We start from the raw sequence: 20,217 nt of genomic DNA on the forward strand, positions 1-20,217 counted from the left end.
GAAGAGGAAGGTTTTCAAGATTGGCCAACAATTTAGCAAAACTTAGCTACAAAACAGTGGAGTTGATTTGTGATTTCTATTAGTTTTTTTTCTGGAAAAAGCAAGAAATAAAATCTCTCAGTAACAGGTTTGCTGATTTTATTTCTTTATTTAAAAAAACAAAACAAAAAAAAAAACAATTTGCATAAAAAACATCATTGGGTATCTTCATTTTAAGGAATTTTTTTTTGTAACAGGGCTTCATTCAAAATTAATTTCTGTGTATATTGTTCACAAAACTTGCATTCAACAATTTACATCAAAACACAGAATGTTTAGGAAGCTGAATATTTTTAATTTGGCCTTATTTATAAGATCCATTGCTGATATTTGGCTTTAATATGCATTTCATTTCTTCCTGAAACAACTTTCCGTTTTCAAGCACAGTAGGAAAACACCTCTGAGTGTAATAACACACATAAGAAGAAATATGAGAGCAGCAAACATAGAGCACTGCTGCTGACCGCCTGTCTGCAACAAAGAAAAGGGAAAAAGGAAAAGAGAGTCAAACAAAAGAGCTGCTTTCTGTCTATGCTGTTACAGCATTTCAAATATCAGGACTATTCTGTTTGCACTATCCTGTATTGTCTACCATCATTCACACATTTTCAGCCTTGCTTAAAAATATTTCCCCCTACAGCTGAATTCATTCAGAGATCTATTGATGTTTTTTTTATATTTATTTTGCAAAAGATGAAAAAGTCATCAACATGGGGTCTGCAGTGTAACTGCAGGGAGTCCACTTATTATTGTTTGTCAAATGCAGATAAAAAACATTGAAAAAACACTTCAGACAAAGCTCAAGTTAAAGAAGTGAATCATTCTAAGTTAAAAGCTTCTAGTCCCTCCCACTTTAAAAGTGCATGTGAAGTTATTCTAGACATTGATAATTTATTAACAAGAAAGAGTGTTGTTACTATTATCATCATGGTGCTGTTTTTGTTCAATAGTTCAATAAAAAAAGAAGTTAATATCCAAACAAAGCAAAACGAGCCCATTTGCACATCTACGAATAACACATCATGGCATTTCATTCCTGAATAAAACGGTTGAGTGAATGTTTCAATGAATGACTCATAAAGACAGTCAGTTGTTTCTTTCATGAATAAAACCAACACATTCTCATGGCAATTCGTAACTATTTTACATTTTGGCAAATTGGTGGCTTATTCATCTCATTCATGCATTTTCATACGATCTGCTTATGCCCCACTGACAGTTGGTTTAAGAGTAGTGTTAGAGTTGGACCTTCAAACTTACTTACTCTCAAAAAAAAATCACAAGTTTCCATACAAATAACATATGTATTCATACAAAATTACCATCTCGTAAAATAGTTACCTTTTCTAATGAGATTGGGTTGAATAAAACGTTGTGTTTGAATGAGTCGGTTGAATAAATGATTCAATGACTCACTTTTTGCCACCTACTGACATAATGATGTAACCTGTAGAAAGAGTTACTGAAAGTCCCCAGCACTAATACAATGATACAAGTAGTGAAATGACCTAGTGCTGTTTCTCCATTTTCTAAACCTTGTTGGGAGGTAGCCTGGGGGGAACTTAGCATTAGAAACAAAAGATCTGTTTGAGCCATTTCCAGGTCTAGGTGTATTGCTGCCACTGCAGTGTGTCTGAGCACTGAGCAGCATATTCTTTTTTGTTTGTACAATAGATCTGAGACTTGGAAGCTTAACTTGGCAACCTGAGAGATGAAGAGCTGAAAGTATCTTACTCATTTGCAGTGTGCAGCTTGTTTGTCTTTCACATTTCCTGTCATCCTCCTTGTGAATCACTGGTCTTATTATCGAAGCCTCACTCGTGTAGAGTCTTTGATGTACTGGGATGGCAGACCATTGAAAACAACACTGTCTATCATAGAAAGAGATTGAGTGGATAGGAGGGAAAAAGAGAAAAACTCAAATTATGTACTGAGTTGGTCACCATAGAAACACTTTCTCCATTTTTTTTTCTTGCTTTGTCTTTTGTTGCTACACCTCATTTTCATTTTCAGCTGTTGTGGTATTATCATGCCCAAAGTGTTTCAAAGATTTCTGGCTGCAGTCCCTTTGTCTTTTCATCAGTTCATCTCCCTACTGTTCACATGCAACAGTGACTACGTTTACATGGACAGCAGTAATCCGATATTAATACGATTAAGACAATACTCTGATTAAGAAAGGACCATGTAAACAGCAATGTTTTATTACCTTAATCCGACTAAACATACTCGAAGTAAACACAAATCGAATTAAGACAGGTGGAGTATTCCTATTTTAGTCGCGTTATTGGAGTGCATTGTAGACATGTACACACCTTAATCACACTATTAACGTCATGTGGGAGTTTTCGCCACATTTTGCCACAGGACACATAATACACACACGGCAGTGGTCAACCGTTTTGACGGCAAACAAGAGAGCAAGCGTCAAGCAAGAAGCCACAAATCAAATTCCTCTCACCTCTCTCATCCAGTACCTCTGAGTTTGTCGCGGTGGTGGCATGAATAAAAGTTGCCGAATTAAAGTACAGGAGGCCTGTTGCTGGAGAATTTGTATCCACCGCTGTCTATTTACTGAGCCCCACACATGAGAGAAAAAATAAATAGTAGCCTGGGCTAAATCGTGCGAACGATTTACTAATTTGTTCCCTCTATGTATAAATCGAGGGAACGAATTAGTAAATCATGCACACAATTTATTTATTTATTATTGCATGTCATGTGCGGGCTCCGTATATATATTTGCACGTATTGCATGTCAAATAATTAACAGCACTTGAAGCTTTCGTCAGATTAAAAATGAAAACACCCAAAACTGTATATGGCACGAACTGTGTGGTGATGATACGTGAAATTCTGTAGAGAACGTCGGACAGCGTGCTGTGGGGACGTAATGACGTTTGCCATTAATCGATCTATGTTCTATAACATGTAAAATGGGAACATGAATGGAATATTCTAAAAGCAACTCATGTAAACGCCTTAATCATAATATTGTCTTATTCAGAATAAGGTCAGTAATTAGATTACTGCTGTCCATGTAAACGTAGCCAGTGTCCCTTTGAATTAGCATTTGTATCAGTAGTGGCCAGTGCAATTTTATGCAAACCTGTAATAAGTAACCACATTAAATTACACAAATATACTTTATGTATTTAATCTAATTTAATTAAACTATGTCTTTTCTACTGACCTCCAATTCAACCATACTAATAAGCAAAAATTACTTTAGAACTGAAGAGAAGAACCATCAACATTGAGCTGGGAATCTGAAGGATCTGGAGAGATTCTGCATGAAGGAACGGTCTCTGATCTCTTGTCAGGTGTTCTCCAAACTCACCAGGCATTATAGGTGAAGACTCAGAGCTGTTATCTTGGCAAAAGGAGGTTGCAAAAAGTATTGAATAAAAGGGTATAATTAATTGTGAGCAATGTGTATTAGAGAAAAACATTTCTCTCATAATGAGATTTTCCCCCCATTTAAAATTATTATTCTCCAATGAAAGGTTGGATTTTTGTAGATTTCTTTTAAAAAAAAAAGATCAAAAGTATTAACGATACAGATTTATTTTCACAGCCTTTTTTGGTCATATTTACCAAGGGTATGACTAATTTTGAGCACAACTGTACCATGTGAAAACCTCTCCTCGACCAACTGCATGATTTGAGGTATAATTCATGTCTTTAGCACACTGTAAAATTTGGAGGTTTGTTCAAATCATTAAACTTAAGTGTGAGCTATAGTAATGCTTGGTAATGATTTCATGAGTTCACATATACATATAATTAGATAAATTTATGCGTATTTGGTGTGCTGTTCAGGGGGAGGGCTCCGAGCTCGGAATTTTGGCCTGAACCCAAAGTACTCCCCCCGGATGTGGTTATGAGAGTTAGAACTAGAAGTGAGGAGATGGGTTGGTGGAGGGATGCTGATAAACTGTCAATGAACAGAGGAAAGTCTGCAGTATATATACCTCTGTTGGTTGATTAGCTGAATGCTTTCCACTTCACTTGTGATAATTAGTCTTATTATCTGCACCTGCTCCTCCCGAATTTTGTTAATAAAACATAATTTATTTTCTCTTGAAAATATAACTTTTCCTATCTCCGTCAATGTGATGATAGTGATCATGCTGAAAAGTCTCAGTATAAAACAACATCCAGTCCAGACATTGTTTATTGATGCGACATTGCACATTACATGAATTTATACAAAATTGTACAGTCAAAATCACCAGTGATACGGCCCAAAACTTTTTCACGCCTGACACATTTTGACACTTTCCTCTCTGAACTTTTAGTTTTGTTCCTTGTTTGCTTCAGGGAAAAGTAGATTTCAAACAAACGATTTTAATTACATTACAACATTAATAGAGTCATATTATTTCCTGCGAATTGAAAATATCTTTTTGTTTGCCCAGACTAATTTTGCTTTGTATATAAAGACAATAAGTTTATGCTTTTTTGCATACTTTATTAAAAAGAAGTATGCACAAAAAACATAAAAGCACAAAAAACATAAAAGGCTTAAAAGGTTTGAAAACAACCAATTAGTTCAATATTCAATATAGTTTCATTATTATTTACCTCTGTTATTTACTTCTGTATTATTTACATCTGTTGCTAAAATAAAAGTTTCAATGTAAATATACTTTCAATACCATCTCATATAAACACATGCAGTGAAAAGGCATTTATATAAGCTGTACTACACTTTTAAAGCTGAATCGTTTACTCTTCTGAAAGTTGGGTGTCAGAAGTTCTGTTTCAGTTTTTTAGGGACCTTTCTCTGTGATGAGACCAACATCCAAAGCCTGTTTCCTTTTTTAAGTAATTCAAATTCAAATCACAGACAGCATGGTCAAATCTTGTGGCTTAATCCAACAGCTTTCTCATCAGCAAACATGGCTTGAACTTCCAAGAAGGGCCATCTGTGTCCATCTAGAACAAGATGCACATGGAGGAACTTTACAGATGGCGGAGCTACGGCCAGGACCGATGTACTTTCTCCATTCTAAAATCTTGTTCTGCTAGCCTTGGTGGTCTTTGAACTAACTCAACCTGCTCATTTTCTATCAGAGAACCACGCTAGCAGTGGCACAGTTGTTAGCAGGAATCCCGATGCCAATCCGTCGATGGCAGGTAAACATCTTTCGCAATTCCGCCCTGAAGCGGTCATGCAGCCATGCATATAAAAACGGGTTACAACAAGATGAACTCATCCCACACAAGTGACACAACAGCTGGATCAACAGGAAGTAGCGCTTATCAATCAGGTCTATATCAATATCCCGAAGAACATTGAAGACGCTTATTGGTAGCCAGCAGATCCCAAAAGCAGCAACGACCAAGGACACCAGGCGAAACGTCTTGCGTTTCCGAGCCCTCTGGGCTTCCGCTTGGCTCTGGGTACGATGACCTGGCACCACACAATTGCGAAGCTTCACCGAAATGCACAAGTAGGAGATGCAAAGAGCAGACAGTGGAAGAACATAGGTGATGAAGAGTGTGCTGTAAGCGTAGGCTAGTCGCTCTCTCTCCTGACCCATCCAGAACTCCTCGCAGATGGTGAAACCTTCATCCTTGAACTCCACATGGTACGTGTGGGCCACAGCAGGAGCAACCAGACCACATGACAGAATCCAGATCCCAGAAAGAAGGTACGTGCAGGCCAGAACTGATATGCGCTTCTTCAGTGGATGAACTGTGGCGTAGTATCTGGAAGTTAAAATTGACAGTTTAAGGAAACAAGTTATGGCAGTGATCTCACATCTGTATCTGACGCAACAGTTCAACACGTCTTCTATCATGAGCACCTTGAAAATTCTCTCATCATTTACTCACCCTCATGACATCTCAGATGTCGAACTATAAACTACGCGTGGGACAGATTTTTCAGTGCTACTCCCACAAAAATATATGTTACCTTCTCCCACTCTTACCTGCAACATTTATATGCCTCGCCTAGCCACAACCTACACATCCCAGCAGAAACGGTCATGATAAATAATTTGTTATTTTAGGGGACCTATTATGCCCCTTTTTTCAAGATGTAATTTAAAGGGATAGTTCACCCAAAAATGAAAATTTGATGTTTATCTGCTTATCCCCAGGGCATCCAAGATGTAGGTGACTTTGTTTCTTCAGTAGAACACAAATGATGATTTTTAACTCCAACCGTTGCCATCTGTCAGTCGTATAATGCATGACAATAGGAACTCCATCTATAAGAGTAAAAAACAAAAACAACAGGACAGACAAATCCAAATTAAACCCTGCGGTTCATGACACATTGATGTCCTAAGACACGAAACGATCGGTTTGTGCGAGGAAAAACGAACAGTATTTATATAATTTTTTACCACTATGTCCAACTGCGTTCAGCTTCCGGTTAGTGAGGTCAGAAAACGCGTTCTGAGGATGGAAGTGATGTCTCGCGCTATACTTCAATGAGTGCGAGACATCACTTCCGTTGTCAGAGCGCGATCAGACCTCACTAACTGGATTTGGAGGGCAGTTGGACATAGTGGTGTTTTAGAGGTAAAAAATTATATAAATACTGTTCGGTTTCTCGCACAAACAGATCGTTTTGTGTCTTAGGACATCAATGTGTTATCACAAGCCGCAGAGTTTAATTTGGATTTGTCTGTCATGGTTTTTTTGACTCTTATAGATGGAGTTCCCATTAACACGCATTATACGGCTGACAGACGGCAACGGTTGGAGTTAAAAATCATCATTTGTGTTCTACTGAAGAAACAAAGTCACCTACATCTTGGATGCCCTGGGGGTAAGCAGATAAACATCACATTTTCATTTTTGGGTGAACTATCCCTTTACGTCTCAGGTGTTCCAAGAATGTGTCTGTGAAATTTCAGCTCAAAATACCTCACAGATAATTTATTACACAATGTTGTAAATCCCCTTTTTTTTTTTTTTTTGTAAATACCCTTTTTTCAGAGCATGCAGAAACATTCGTGCATGTGTCTTTAAATGCAAATGAGCTGCTGCTCCCCACCCCACTTTCCAGAAGAGGGCGGAGCCTGTACAACTACTAGCAGCCTACCTCTGACAAAAACTAACAAAACAATGTTTGGTTTTGATTATCATCTCTATAGTGGCCATGCTCATGAACATTGCAGTTCTTCATCATGAAAGTCTATTATCTGAATGCGTTTTAAAACTATAGGCCTATCAGTTTCTAATTGATCATTTTCTGAGCGCACACATCTAAAGCACGCACACAGAAAGCTGGCTGTCAGACGGCACGTCTTGTGAGTATTAATCTAACTTCTCTTTCATGTCTTATTGTGTTTAAACTGTCAAATACACACAAGGTTATGTCAAAAACACAGAAAGTTCACATAAACACAGTCGGTTATGTCTGTGAATGTAAACAGCACGGACAGAAATCAATGACTATGTACCACAAAATTTGTGGGAAAAGACACATTTTTTTCAAGATGTTTCCAACTCTGACTTTGAACCAGTTCAATAGAATGGTTCATAAATATTGTAGTTTGGATGTTTTCATTGTGATTAGCTGGCTGAGATTACAAACGTTTATAACATCATTTTACTTATGGCATTCAGAATCAAAGCTTGCCTCTTTCCAGCTGTAACTGCCTATATCTGTAATGATTATATTGTATGTTGAAAGAAAAGAGCAGATTAAACACACTCGACTCGTTACAGACACCCCAAAGCGGAGACATTTTGTTGTCAGCGGCACTGTTGTCAGTCAGTTTTGCCACTGTAGTGGACATTCACCGTAACAGAATAAATTATTATTTCTTATAGCCTATATCTGCTGTATCAGAACTATTTCACTGCAGACCTTCATGACTATGTGTCAAGGTTATCTGATATTGCATGCCTTTAACAATATCAGATAATTTGACCTTTATGACAAGGCATGGTTAGTTCAATCAATGTGGGACTCGATTCCATAAAGAATCGATTCCTCAAATCGGGCCCGTTGGGAATCGAGTCCTAAAAATAGTCGTATTCAATTCAAAGGTGGCGCTAAAATTCATTCATTTCGATCTCCAAAAATGCCAACGAAGACATGGAATGGCAATGTAATGGCTAAGAACGCTGTCTTTTAAAAGTTAAACTTTTTTTGTTAACTTGACATGGCATTTTAAAAACGTGGCGACCATGCGCGAGACGCTGAAAGAGACGCCTGTCTAGTGCATGTTTACATAGACAAACAAATGTAACGCAATGCCGTAGAACGCAAAAACGCTACTGTATGTGAACCCTCCCTTAATGTGGTAAGTCAGTTTAGTATTGAGTATTTGATTCGTGTTGTGCATTGCCTTGCTATAAATTATTTTTTATCTGACTGATTTATGTATTATCATAACTGGCAATATCGGTTGAATTTGTTCTTGGTCACTTACAAATGAATCATTTTACATATTTTTTGTAATTTCCACAATTCAACTTTTCATTGTCATGTCAAGCTTTAGTAGTGACTCTAAGCAACACTGCTAAACTGTTTTTGCATTAAGAATCAGTTATAGTAATTCTTAGAATCATTAATGATGATATTTGAGTTTCTGAGCTTCGTGTTAGGATATAAAGAAAGACCGTGTAATAAGCTAAACAAGAGATTTAGCATGTTGATTTTGTAGAGTAATTTAAAAAAGCTGTAAAAAAAACTGGATCAAAACAAGACCTCTTTTTATTTTCTTCAAGGTGAGCAGGACCCGTACCATGTCTTGCTTAAGAAGACATGCGGCAATGTGTTACCTCTTCAATGGACAGACATTTTCACGCCTCCAGTCCAGCCTGGTTGAATGAGTCTGCATCTAAACCCAACGATAATATCAGGGGCTTTCAAAGACAGTATTCATGTGGGTTTCAGTACATGTAAAAGCACTGAAGATGAACCACCAGACCACGTACAAGAGGTGACAGCCTTGTATGAGCAAAAAAGCCTTCACTGTAAGGTAAATGGATTCTTAATGCACCTATTGTACTACAAACCACCAATTTTTCATGTTCTGTGGCTAACGTGCAGCACCATCATCCATCACTGACTCAAGCACCTACGCAGGGATGAGAGTGTGAAGGTTAAAGGCTTTACAAAGTCACAAATTTAAAATAGAGAAGATCCTCTATAAAGGGAAAAACAATTCCTGGTTTATCTTAGGTGTCTTTGGTATTTCACATTTAGCAACATGTCGACGTTACTTTAGTCTTCTAGCTTATATATTTGCAGAATAAGTCACTATACAACATGTGTCACATCATGTAAGATTGAGGTACACATAACATCATGCATTCTCATGGCCTTTTTTGTGTCTCTACAGATAAAATTATTAGTTTAAAAACGAACGCTCCATAGCGACACTTAACAGGGTCTTCTGGTACCCTGAAAAAGAGCTGTTTAGATTACAGCCTTATTCAAATTTGGCAAATTTTTTTTTTTATAAATTGTCTAACAAGATTCCACTGTGGATATTCATCACAGGACAATTATCTTCTTAAAAAAAAAAAAAAAAAAAAATCACAGGTCAATTATGTCTTTTTTTTTAAAAGTCATTAAAATTCCCACCAGTCTCATTTCCAGCACATCTGAAGTATTGTGCTTAAAATTCTTCATGAATTTTATCAATTTTTGAATTTTATCAATTTTTCTTCACTCCATTATCATACTTTTAAATACTTACGTATTCATTTTTTTATATAATGGATTGTCATACAGTAGTTTAAGACTCAGGGTCTGGGTCTATGACAAGGACAAATTATAAAGTTATTTGAAAAGCAGCAAAAAAAAAAATAAAAAAAAATAATAATAAAAAAAATAACTAAGGCATGGTAAAAAAAATTTTTTTATTGTGACCTTCATATAACAACCCAAAAGTTTGAAATCTATTTAAAAAATCTGCTAAAATTAACATCTGAGATATAAAAGAATTTGAAGATACAAATCATGATAATTTACAGTTTCCGGTCATCATATGATCACCTATGCTCTATTTGAACTGACTGACGTGTCGCTGTGGCAGTAGATTTATATTTCTCTAAAGCATCATGCAACCCCTTAAGTTTCTATTGGTTGATTTTTATCTGCATAATTGTGGTGCAACACACTCTTGCCAGCTTGTGAAAGGATATGCAAAAAAAAAACCATGCAATGGTAAAATGTGCCTTTGCATTATTTAATGTATTAAGTAACTTCAGATCTCAGTACAATGAAAAACTCCCGTTGTTATAAAATTTTTATGAGTTTGGAAAAAGGTAGATTCAAACTTGCGTTAGTAACGTCACAGATTAGCGTCCCCCGCCTTACTCTCCACACCACTGATTCTGTTATCAGTAGGATTTCTTTTGTAACTGTCTGGCTCAATCAGACAATAGTAGGCAGAGTTAGTATAAATAGCCTCCTTCAACAAGGCGTGCTATTTGCATTTTGTCCATGCAGATGGAGTGTCTATTTTTTGTAAATAGACACTCCATCTGCATCCGAAATCACATATTTCCCTAATATATAGTAGGTGAAAAACAGATTGTGACAAAAGATGTCCAAATTCACAATACTCATAGAAGAGTAGGCAAAAAGTACCCAGTTGACCTACTATGTCTGGCGAGATTCTGAAGTGTGCATACAATGGACACTATACTTTACCATAAGGTCAGGGGAGAGGATGCAAGAGAAGCAACGCCACTGACACATGATGATGACAACATGGCATGTAATGATAATGATAAAAGGGCCATAGCCATCATTTCAGAACTGAGTGTAATATATATATATATATATATATATATATATATATATATATATATATATATATATATATATATATATATATATATATATATATATATATATATATATATATGTATATATGAAGAGTTTGGTTCCAAAACGCGATAAACGCCATTTTTAAAAAAATTGAGTTTCCGCCAAAATCAGTATTGTATCTGGTAGGTATTGAAAAGCCATTTATTAATTTTGCGCAATATCCGTCGTGTTATTCTGTCATGTTTTCTCCCTTTCTTTCCAAAACGCGACAAACGCCAGTCTCCTTTTTCTGCAGAACGTGATATATCCGCTCAACCAGTCACAGCGCACCATTCCAATTAAAATTTCCTGATAATTTACTCACCCCCATGTCATCCAAGATGTCCATGTCCTTTTCTCTTCATTCGAAAAGAAATTAAGGTTTTTGATGAAAACATTCCAGGATTTTTCTCTATATAGTGGACTTCAATGGAGCCCAAATGGTTGAAGGTCAAAATTACAGTTTCATTGCAGCTTCAAAGTGTTCTACGTGATCCCAGACGAGGAATAAGGGTCTTATCTAGAGAACCCATTGCTCATTTCTAAAAAAAAAATTATATATGTTTTAACCACAAATGCTCATCTTGAACTAGCTCTCTTCTTTTTCATCTCTATTAGAAATCCAGCAGTGTAGACACTAGTTCAAGACAAGCATTTGTGGTTAAACTTTTTTTTTTTTTTAGAAAATGGGCAATGGTTTCTCTAGATAAGACCCTTATTCCTCATCTGGGATCGTGTAGATTGCTTTGAAGCTGCAATGAAACTGTAATTTTACTTTGAAAGTGAACTAATCCTTTAATACCAATGTACTCTGCAAATGTGATTATCTACTCTTTAATCGGTAATGACAAACGGAGACATAATTAATTTATAACATTAACAAGATGACCCGTTGAATTTATTTTGGGAACGACGGCTGAATATTTTTAGTAAAATGACTGTATATAAGATTAGTATTGACAAAGTTCAGAGGCTGTCATATATGTGAATCAACTTACTTTGCTCTGTATTTTCAATATGACAAATAAATTTTATATTGATGGATTAATTGCATTTAAAAAAAAAAAAACGTGTCATGGACTTATTGCATTTTGGGGAAAAAATAATACGTTTTTATAAATAACCTTTTAAAATCAAAATGTAGATTTGAATTTTTAATGTTTTTATAACCAAAAGATGCTATGTGAAAGTTTGAAACAGAAAATAGTGGTTTTCATCTTGCCACTTTCTCAAATTAATCAAAATGGAGTTATTGCATTTTGGAACCAAACTCTTCATATATATAATTTCTGACCACCTTTGATTAGATTGGATTAGTTCACTTTCAACAGAAAATTAGCCCAAGCTTTACTCACCCTCAAGCCATCCTAGGTGTACTGTATATGACTTTCTTCTTTCTGATGAACATAATCAGAGAAATATTAATAAATATCCTGATGCATCCAAGCTTTATAATGGCAGTGAACGGGACCAACGAATATGAGCTGAAGAACTGCATCGCTTTGCTTCAGAAGGTCTTTATTAACCCCTGGAGCCATGTGGAGTAAGTTTATGATGCATGGATGTGGATGGAAGCACTTTCTTCAGCTCATACTCGTTGATCCCGCTCACTGCCATTATAAAGCTCGGATGCGTCAGGATATTTATTACTCCTGATTTTTTTTATTGACATTTCTGCAAACATATAAAAGCTGCTACCACAGTTGCAAAATGAGACAAGGTGTCTAACAAAAAAATTAAATAAGAAATGAAAAGCAACAGAACCCCCCCCCCCCCCCCCCCCCCAACCTTCGATTTGAGGTTGGGACAGGCCGAACAGGACAGTCAAGGAATTTGGGGCAATGGTGGTATTAAGGGCCTGTGATAAATTTCTAAAAATGTCAGACCAGTAGTCCATTAGCATCGGGCAAGACCAGAACATGTGAAGATGATCAGCTGGGGATTGTCTGCATCTGTTACAGACATCACTTCTAGCGCAAATAGACAAAGAGTGAACTAAACTAAGTATGTTTTTCCACTGGTCCTCAGAAATGTTAAAACTCAAATCCTGCTTCCAAGTTTGCTTAAGGGAATCCATCAGAGATGAGGTTAGGAGATTATTCTACCATAAATGGTAGATATCAGCCGTCTTTGACCACGGTCGAGTGTAAGAATTAAATCGAGTTCTGATTTGGGTGGATGATTGGGGAAAGGGGGAAACAACTTTTGAATAAAGTGCCTCACTTGGAAAAAAACAAAAAAAGATGACTATTAGGAAGGTTAAATTTAGCTGATAAGAAAGAGAAAGAGAAGATTTTGTTTTCATACAAGTCATTCAGAGTAGAAAGGCCTTTAGCTGCCCAAATATCAGACGCTGTCTGAAAGGGACGGACGGAATAAGTAATTATTTGAAATTGGCATATGAATTGAAGCTTTGTGAAGACCGAATTGTTTCCTGAATTGAAGCCAGATCTGTCAGGATATTTATTAATATATCTCTGATTGTGTTCATCAGAAAGAAGAAAGTCATAAACACCTAGGATGGCTTGAGGGTGAGTAAAGCTTGGGGTAATTTTCATTTGAAAGTGAACCAAGTCTTTTAAAGGGTTAGTTCACCAAAAAATGAAAATTCTGTGAATTACTCACACTCATGTTGTTCCATACCTGTAAGACTTTTGTTCATCTTTAGAATACAGATTAAGATATTTTACATAAAATCCGATGGTTCAGTTAGGCCTCCATTGCCAGCAAGACAATTAACAACAATACTTTTTGTCTGCCAAAAAAAAAAAAAAAAAAAATTAACGACTTTATTCAACAATATCTAGTGATGGGGTGATTTCAAACCACTGCTTCATGAAGCTTCGAAGCTTTACAAATCTTTTATTTCAAATCAGTGGTTCAAAGTGTGTATCAATGCAGGCCTCACCATCGGATTTTATCAAAAATATCTTAACTTGTGTTCTGAAGATGAACAAAGGCCTTAATGGTGTGGAACGACATGAGGGTATGTAATTAATGACAGAATTTTCATTTTGGGGTGAACTAACACTTTAAAATAGTAAATACATTTTAAGTGTAATATTGCACAATATCACTGTACTGTATTTTGATTAAATAAATGCAGCCTTACAAAAAAAACAACAAAAAAAAAACATTAAAAATGTTTTGAACTTTGAACAGTTCCCTTTCGAATGGGAACTCGCTCTGCGTTGAATACACAATGGGGAACGTCACACATGACTTGGTGTTCGAAAGCCAACTATCCAATAACTCCAATCCTTATTGGCCGGCGACAGCCTATGACATCATATGGCGCGACCCGGAAGTATAAAAGGAGCGCCTAGAGAAGCAGTCAGTATCTCATCGTCTTTCAGGACTGGTTGTGTCTTGCCACTATCGTGCTACCTCTTCAAATAGAAGGTAATTATAATGTCTGAGGATAAGGGAAAACATTTTAGGAAGTGTGCTGATCCGTGTCCGAGATTCTTGACACCGGAAGAGAGACACAACCTATGAGTTTACTGTCTGGGGGAAGAACACGCACGGACCGTGCTTGAGGGCGCTGTCCGTGTTAATTGTGAGCGTTTCCCTATGAAAACACTCCGTTCCCGCCTGGCCCTCTTCTCGAGGGAAGGGGCGTCGACATCTGCGCCTGGTGGGTCTGGCCCTACTTGTGCTGAGGCAGAGCGCCAGCTGCATTCATGGGGCTCGCAGATGGAGCTCGCTGTGGAGTTTGAGAGAGGTGTTAATGTCTCTCAGCCTCCGGCGGCGGCTGGCGGGGATGAGCTCCTGGATGACGATGTCCTGTCTTTGACATCATCGGATCCAGGAGCGAGTGTTCTTCTGGCAGCTAGCCCCCGAGAGCAGGAGATGGCAGTAGAGAAAGAAGCGAGTGAGACCGCTTCTTTCTCCAGGCCTCCTTGCCCAGCATATGCTGAGTTACTGGAGGTTATGGAGCGCGCTGCGGGCAGACTGCAGCTGCTGTGGGTGTGCGAGAGGAAGGAGACCGTACGCGGAAGGCTTGACGAATGGTTTCTTTCTGACCATAACCCCGTAACTCCGGTGAGCCTTCCATTCCTCCCGGATCTCCACGTAGAGATCGAGAAGGCATGGAAGAGCCCGTACTCGACAGGAATACATCCACATCAGTGGGGAAATTTTGCTGATGTGGAGTGATTACGCCAACATGGGTATGTGTCGATGCTGCCTATTGACGAGACGTTCGCGAGACGTATCTCGTCACTGGCAGCGCACCGACACTAAAAGCTCCGGTCCTGCCGTCTAGACCCCTGAAGATGACATCTCATCTGAATGGCAGGGTATACGCTGCTGCAGGTCAGGCTGGCGTGGCTTTGCATACTGTGGCGGTGTTGCAAGCCTACCAGGCTGATCTGCTGAAGGATCTGGATCAGGGGCAGGGTTTGTCCCCTGATGCGGTAGCTGAGCTGCGCCGCACCACAGATCTCACTCAAGCAAGCAGACAGCCCAAGCAGCCCCATGCAGACGGCCTGAAAGGGTTCTTTGGCTTAGAACCTGGATTCTATTCTTCCATCAAATTTAGAAGGAAGAGTCCTTGGTCTTCGAGCCGCGGGAAGGTAAGACAAGGTCTGATTTATTATTTAAATGTTTGACCTTGTTTTGTTCCTGTGTATATGATATTTTCCTGAGCATGTAACAGTAAAATATGTTAAGGGGTTTTTTTGGGCAAAACTGAAGAGGTTTTCAAGGTGACTGAGCAGGCCACAAAATGGTTGCCGTTTAGTCTCTATTGAGTTTCTCAGCTAGTTTTCAGTATAGTCTGAGTTGGCACTCACTACTTAATCGACCGCCTGACATTACTGTTTGTGAACTTTGCTTTCTTTCTCTTTCCATGAGATTTCGAAGTGAATAACAGACTTTATTAGGCTGTTTGGTGCCTGTTGTTGTATCTAGGCCCATAACTCAGAGGCCAAGCTAGAGCTAGGTTTATTGTGTTATTTGTATAAATATCCCTGTTTGGATATCTAGTTCCTAGTTCTGGCCTCCTCCTGAGGGAGTTGTTAGGCCGTATGCCCATTATCCCCTTGCTATGTAGGTGCAATTGTTGAGTTTAACAGCTAGGTTGTAGACTGTTGTAGACTGTTTTAGACTTCCTGATGCTGTTATCTCAGGTGGTAGGCCCTTATCTTTGCGTGGATAAGTTATGCAGCATGTGCTAGGCCCCACTTTCTAGAACTTTTATGCTATGGAAAATGTGTTTTTTTTTTTTTTTTTTTTTTTCTACTACTTGCTACTTGTTTTCTTTATCAAGTTTAAGTTGATGTTGCTAGTGTTTAGCATCCGTCCTCTATGGCTCAGTACAGATTTGAGAATCTGTATGGAGAAAATTATTTTCCTCTTTGAAAATAGCATATACATCAAAGCGTTGTGTTTGCTTTGAAGTTCTAGACTTTTGCCCTACATTGTATGTGAGCTTACTTATGCTGCCACAGGTTAGCACCTGTTCTCATAATAGCAGGCTTTTCCATGTAGCCACTATTGGAGACATTGGTGACCTAATATTCCCCATTAGTAGGTTTATTGGTGTTACTGAGTGCATCACCTGTTGGATACTGCATACTCAGGTTAGTAGTACCACTTTTTGAGGAAAGATGGTTGCTATTAGCTCCCTTTTTGTGATCTTTTAACGGCTATATTGCATATAACTTATATTGTAGGTCTGTTCATCTAGCCTCCTTCTAGTTAGCATTCATTTCCTACATGCTGTTAGCTGATCAGTGTTTGCTCACATATCTACACTGCCACAGGCTTTGCCACGTGTTTGTTTGAGGTGTAGGCCTTATGGGCCTTCCTTAGACTGTGTTGACTTTGTTGGGTTCCCTTTAGCCTTCTTATGTTAGGGTATATTGCCTGTTGGAATGTGTAGCCTAGCTCAGGTTGCAGTTAGCTTCCCATAGCTTATTTGGGTTTAACCTGGTTCCCTGTAGCTTGGTCCCCTTAAATCACAATCTGAAGACATGTGTCATTGAAATGGTAGGCCCCTTCAGGCCTTCTTTTTAGTTCACATGTTGGCACAGTTTGTGTTTGTATTCTGCAAACAGGCTGAACGCCACTTGTTGCTGAGATTGTAGGCCCCACAAGGCCTCCTTTTTAGTTGACTTGTTGGCAGGATGTTTTGGAAACCTTACCACCTTAACAACCACGCCCCACCTTGATGGATAGGCCCTAATCAGGCCTGTTCACGTTGGGTGGTAGCGTTTTATGTATTTCTTCTGAGGAAGTTTCAATACCAAATACATGGCCTTTGGGTGGTTTGGTTATGGCAGCCACTTGCTGATGCCATATGTTTACTAAGGTAGGCCTCCTTTCGGCCTCCAGTGTAACATGTGGAGTTCAGCTATGTACTCTTCTCGCTGTTAGAGTTTATGGTGTTTTTACCAAGTACTTTTGAGTGGCTAGCCCCTCGGGGTGAATGCTGTGGTGAAACCTCACTGAGGTTTGGTTTAAACTGCATCTGTCTCCTTGAGTCTGATCTTTACTCTAGTTGAGCTAATAGCCACCTAGCCTTTAAGGTGGATCTATTATATGCTCCTAGAAATGGCCACTGGACTCATGCCATGGGCTGCCTTTTTTGAACATATTGGTATATGTCTGTGTATATTTCTCTCCGAGAATTATCTGTATACACTTCCGGTTGGCCAGGGGCCCAGATGATAAATTTAACCTCCTTTGGTTCGGTTATTTATCATTCTTGGTGCCTAAAACACTGCCATGAGCTGATGACACATGTCTGTTGAGGTTAGAGGCCTAGTTAGGCCTTCCTTGGTGCGTGTTGGCGTACGTTGTACTCTTCTTGCTTTAAAGAGTAAAAAAGGTGCTTTTACTGAGTACACTGCTCGTTGGATTGTGTTAGGTGGATTGTCATGCGGGCATTTTTGCAGCCTCTTCATGCTGCCATTGAAGTTGCCTGTCTGCCCCCGGCAAGACAGATATTCAGAGTGGCCCTTCAAGGCCACCTTTTGAGTGTACTTCTGTTTCACATATAGCTACTATTATGCTGTTGGCCCCTCTTCGGCCTCAATGATTGTGTGCCCATTGCATGGTCTACCTGTTAGGTGAGCTTTGTACTTCCCTTTTGGGTTATGTCCGAAATAGTGCTTAGCTCCCTAAGCTGATCATGGTGGTAGGCCTTAATCAGGCTTCCTCCTAAGATTCAGCCCTAGGCTGGTTTGTGCTCTCCTATATGAACAGGTGTTTAGCGCACAGCCTCCTCAGTGCGTTAATTAAGCACTGAGTAGATCCTAGTTTGAGCGGATTATACTCCCCTCGATATGAGGGTTCATAGCACTCAACTGAGTTCTGCTCTCCAGGATGCCCGTCTCTACGCGTGGGTTTGAGCTGCTCCTGCCTTTCTGCAGTCACTCTTACCTGCTCTCTTCTTTGAAGAATGCGTTATGGAGATTCTGTATTCAGACAGGACTGGCCAAGACTAAGCTTGTCCTATGACAGGCCAGGTCAGCCTCCCTGGTGGCATTGGGGGTGACTTCGTTCCCCTCTAGTGACTGGCCGGGGTTCCTTTCGGTTCCCTGGCCACATTCCCTTTAAGGGAACACTTTATCTGCGGAAAAGTCGGTCTCGGATGCCTCTAGCGGTCTTGGTAGGCCTTTTTCCCTGGAAGGCCTTCTGTAGGCTCAGTTTGGGCTGTTGGCCATAGGGGATGCTGTCACTGACAGCCTGGTGTGCCCCGAGGGGGAGTTGCTATGCAGTTTCTACGAAAACTGCTTTTCTTGTCTCAGCCATTTCTTTTGACATGCACTCTCCTCAAACATGGCGGCGTGGGTATATCGTTCCCCATTGCATATTCAACTCAGAGAGAGTTCCCTTTTGAAAGTGAACGTCTCAGGTTACGTATGTAACCATAGTTCCCTGAGAACCAGGGAACGAGACTCTGCGTTTCCTTGCCATGCTTCGGGCTGCGCAGAGTCTCGTTCCCTGGTTCTCAGGGAACTATGGTTATATACGTAACCTGAGACGTTTTTTACACAATCAATCAACCGATCATGTCTGTTACATAAACATGCACTACAAAAGCCCCAGAATGCTAGTTGACATTGATGCAATGATGAATTAGTCACACTGTCTAGAGACACAACACTCAGATGCATCGCTCACCTGTCCACTCCAATGGCTGTCAGTGTGAATACTGACACATACACCGTCACAGGCTGAATTAGGAACACCAGGTAGCACATGAATCTTCCAAAAACCCACCCACGAGGATTAAAAGCATATGCCAGGGTAAAGGGCACACAGGTGGCACACATCAGCATGTCAGAAAATGCCAGGTTACCGATGAAGAAGTTGGTCACGTTGTGCATTTTTTTGGTATGGCAGATGACGTAAAGCAGCAGATAGTTCCCGAAAACTCCCACAAGGACCACAAGAGCGTAGCACGGGATGATGAGAGGTTTAAAAGACTGAAGGAGCTCCACGCCAACAAACTGAGGATTGCGCTTAGTCGTGTTCGTCGACTGCAGCATGACTTCGTAGATTTGACCCAAGCTGGAATTTTCCATTGTAACGTTTTCCAAGCAAGACGAGGTCACCGGAGTGCTGAGCCATTCACCACCACTGCCATCCATCCTGGAATACTGCTTTCAGAGACCTGAAGGGTGGGGGTTTTGGCATATTAACAAGGAAAGAGATACATTTTGGTTAGCTTTCTTCATAAATTAACTCTTGTGCTAAATTTTAAACTAGTAACAGATGGGCTGAAATGGCTGTGAAGAGGAAGTGAGCTACTTGATTGTGTCCTGTGGGGGTGTGTGGTGCCAAACATGCAGTTTGCACCATATAGGTGCTAGTTCATGATGAAAGTTAGGTTGGCTCATATAATGAAGTGACTTTTTCAAACTCTAATGAGCACAGCCACAATTTTCCCTGAAAGTTCCAGTTCTTTATGCTGAACCACTTTCCGCATAGAAAAAAGAAATCGCTTATAGAAGCCCTTCAATAGAGCCTTGACTTTGCAAGTCAAGTTACTCATACAAATGAATCAGTGGGACATGAGATTTGTGTGTTCCTCACAATATACGCTCTGTCAAACCAAACAGCAGTAAACAGAAACTCCAAAAGACACTAATGAAAGCTAGCATGATTTGAGTCAAAGATGTGTCTCGGCTACAGTCACATGTAGGCCTTGCCGTTTGAAAGGGTGCTTGCTGTTGAAATGCAAATGAACCTCATTCACTAGCGCCCTCTAATTAAGTGAGTAAATGGTTCATAGATTAAGCATAAATGCTCTTTGGTGTTTCCTGTAACAAGCTACTGCAAAGCAGTGATTGTGTTTTCTGTAATTTTCTCTTTACCAATCAGTCAGTTGTTACAAGAGCAGTATGCTGCATATTTAATTTGTGGCT

The 20,217-nt window shown here is 39.3% G+C and overlaps 1 protein-coding gene and 1 long non-coding RNA gene across 2 annotated transcripts in view; one reads left to right on the plus strand and one right to left on the minus strand.

Moving 5' to 3' along the window:
• Nucleotides 1–4,109: 4,109 nt before the first annotated feature.
• Nucleotides 4,110–20,217, minus strand: part of prlhr2a (prolactin releasing hormone receptor 2a) — a 28,798-nt gene continuing 12,690 nt past the window's right edge. The window contains exons 2-3 of the mRNA XM_048211127.1: nucleotides 18,971–19,463; nucleotides 4,110–5,757 (exon numbers count right to left, since the gene is read on the minus strand). Coding sequence (XP_048067084.1) covers nucleotides 5,115–5,757; nucleotides 18,971–19,440 — 1,113 coding nt within the window. The 5' untranslated portion in view covers nucleotides 19,441–19,463 and the 3' untranslated portion in view covers nucleotides 4,110–5,114. The remainder of the gene's footprint in view (nucleotides 5,758–18,970; nucleotides 19,464–20,217) is intronic.
• Nucleotides 7,003–19,306, plus strand: LOC125280543. Its single transcript, XR_007187644.1, has 3 exons — nucleotides 7,003–8,315; nucleotides 8,743–8,996; nucleotides 19,193–19,306. It is a non-coding gene; the product is annotated as an uncharacterized LOC125280543 (long non-coding RNA).

This window comes from Megalobrama amblycephala, linkage group LG12, assembly GCF_018812025.1.
Source record: "Megalobrama amblycephala isolate DHTTF-2021 linkage group LG12, ASM1881202v1, whole genome shotgun sequence".
NCBI lineage: Eukaryota > Metazoa > Chordata > Actinopteri > Cypriniformes > Xenocyprididae > Megalobrama > Megalobrama amblycephala.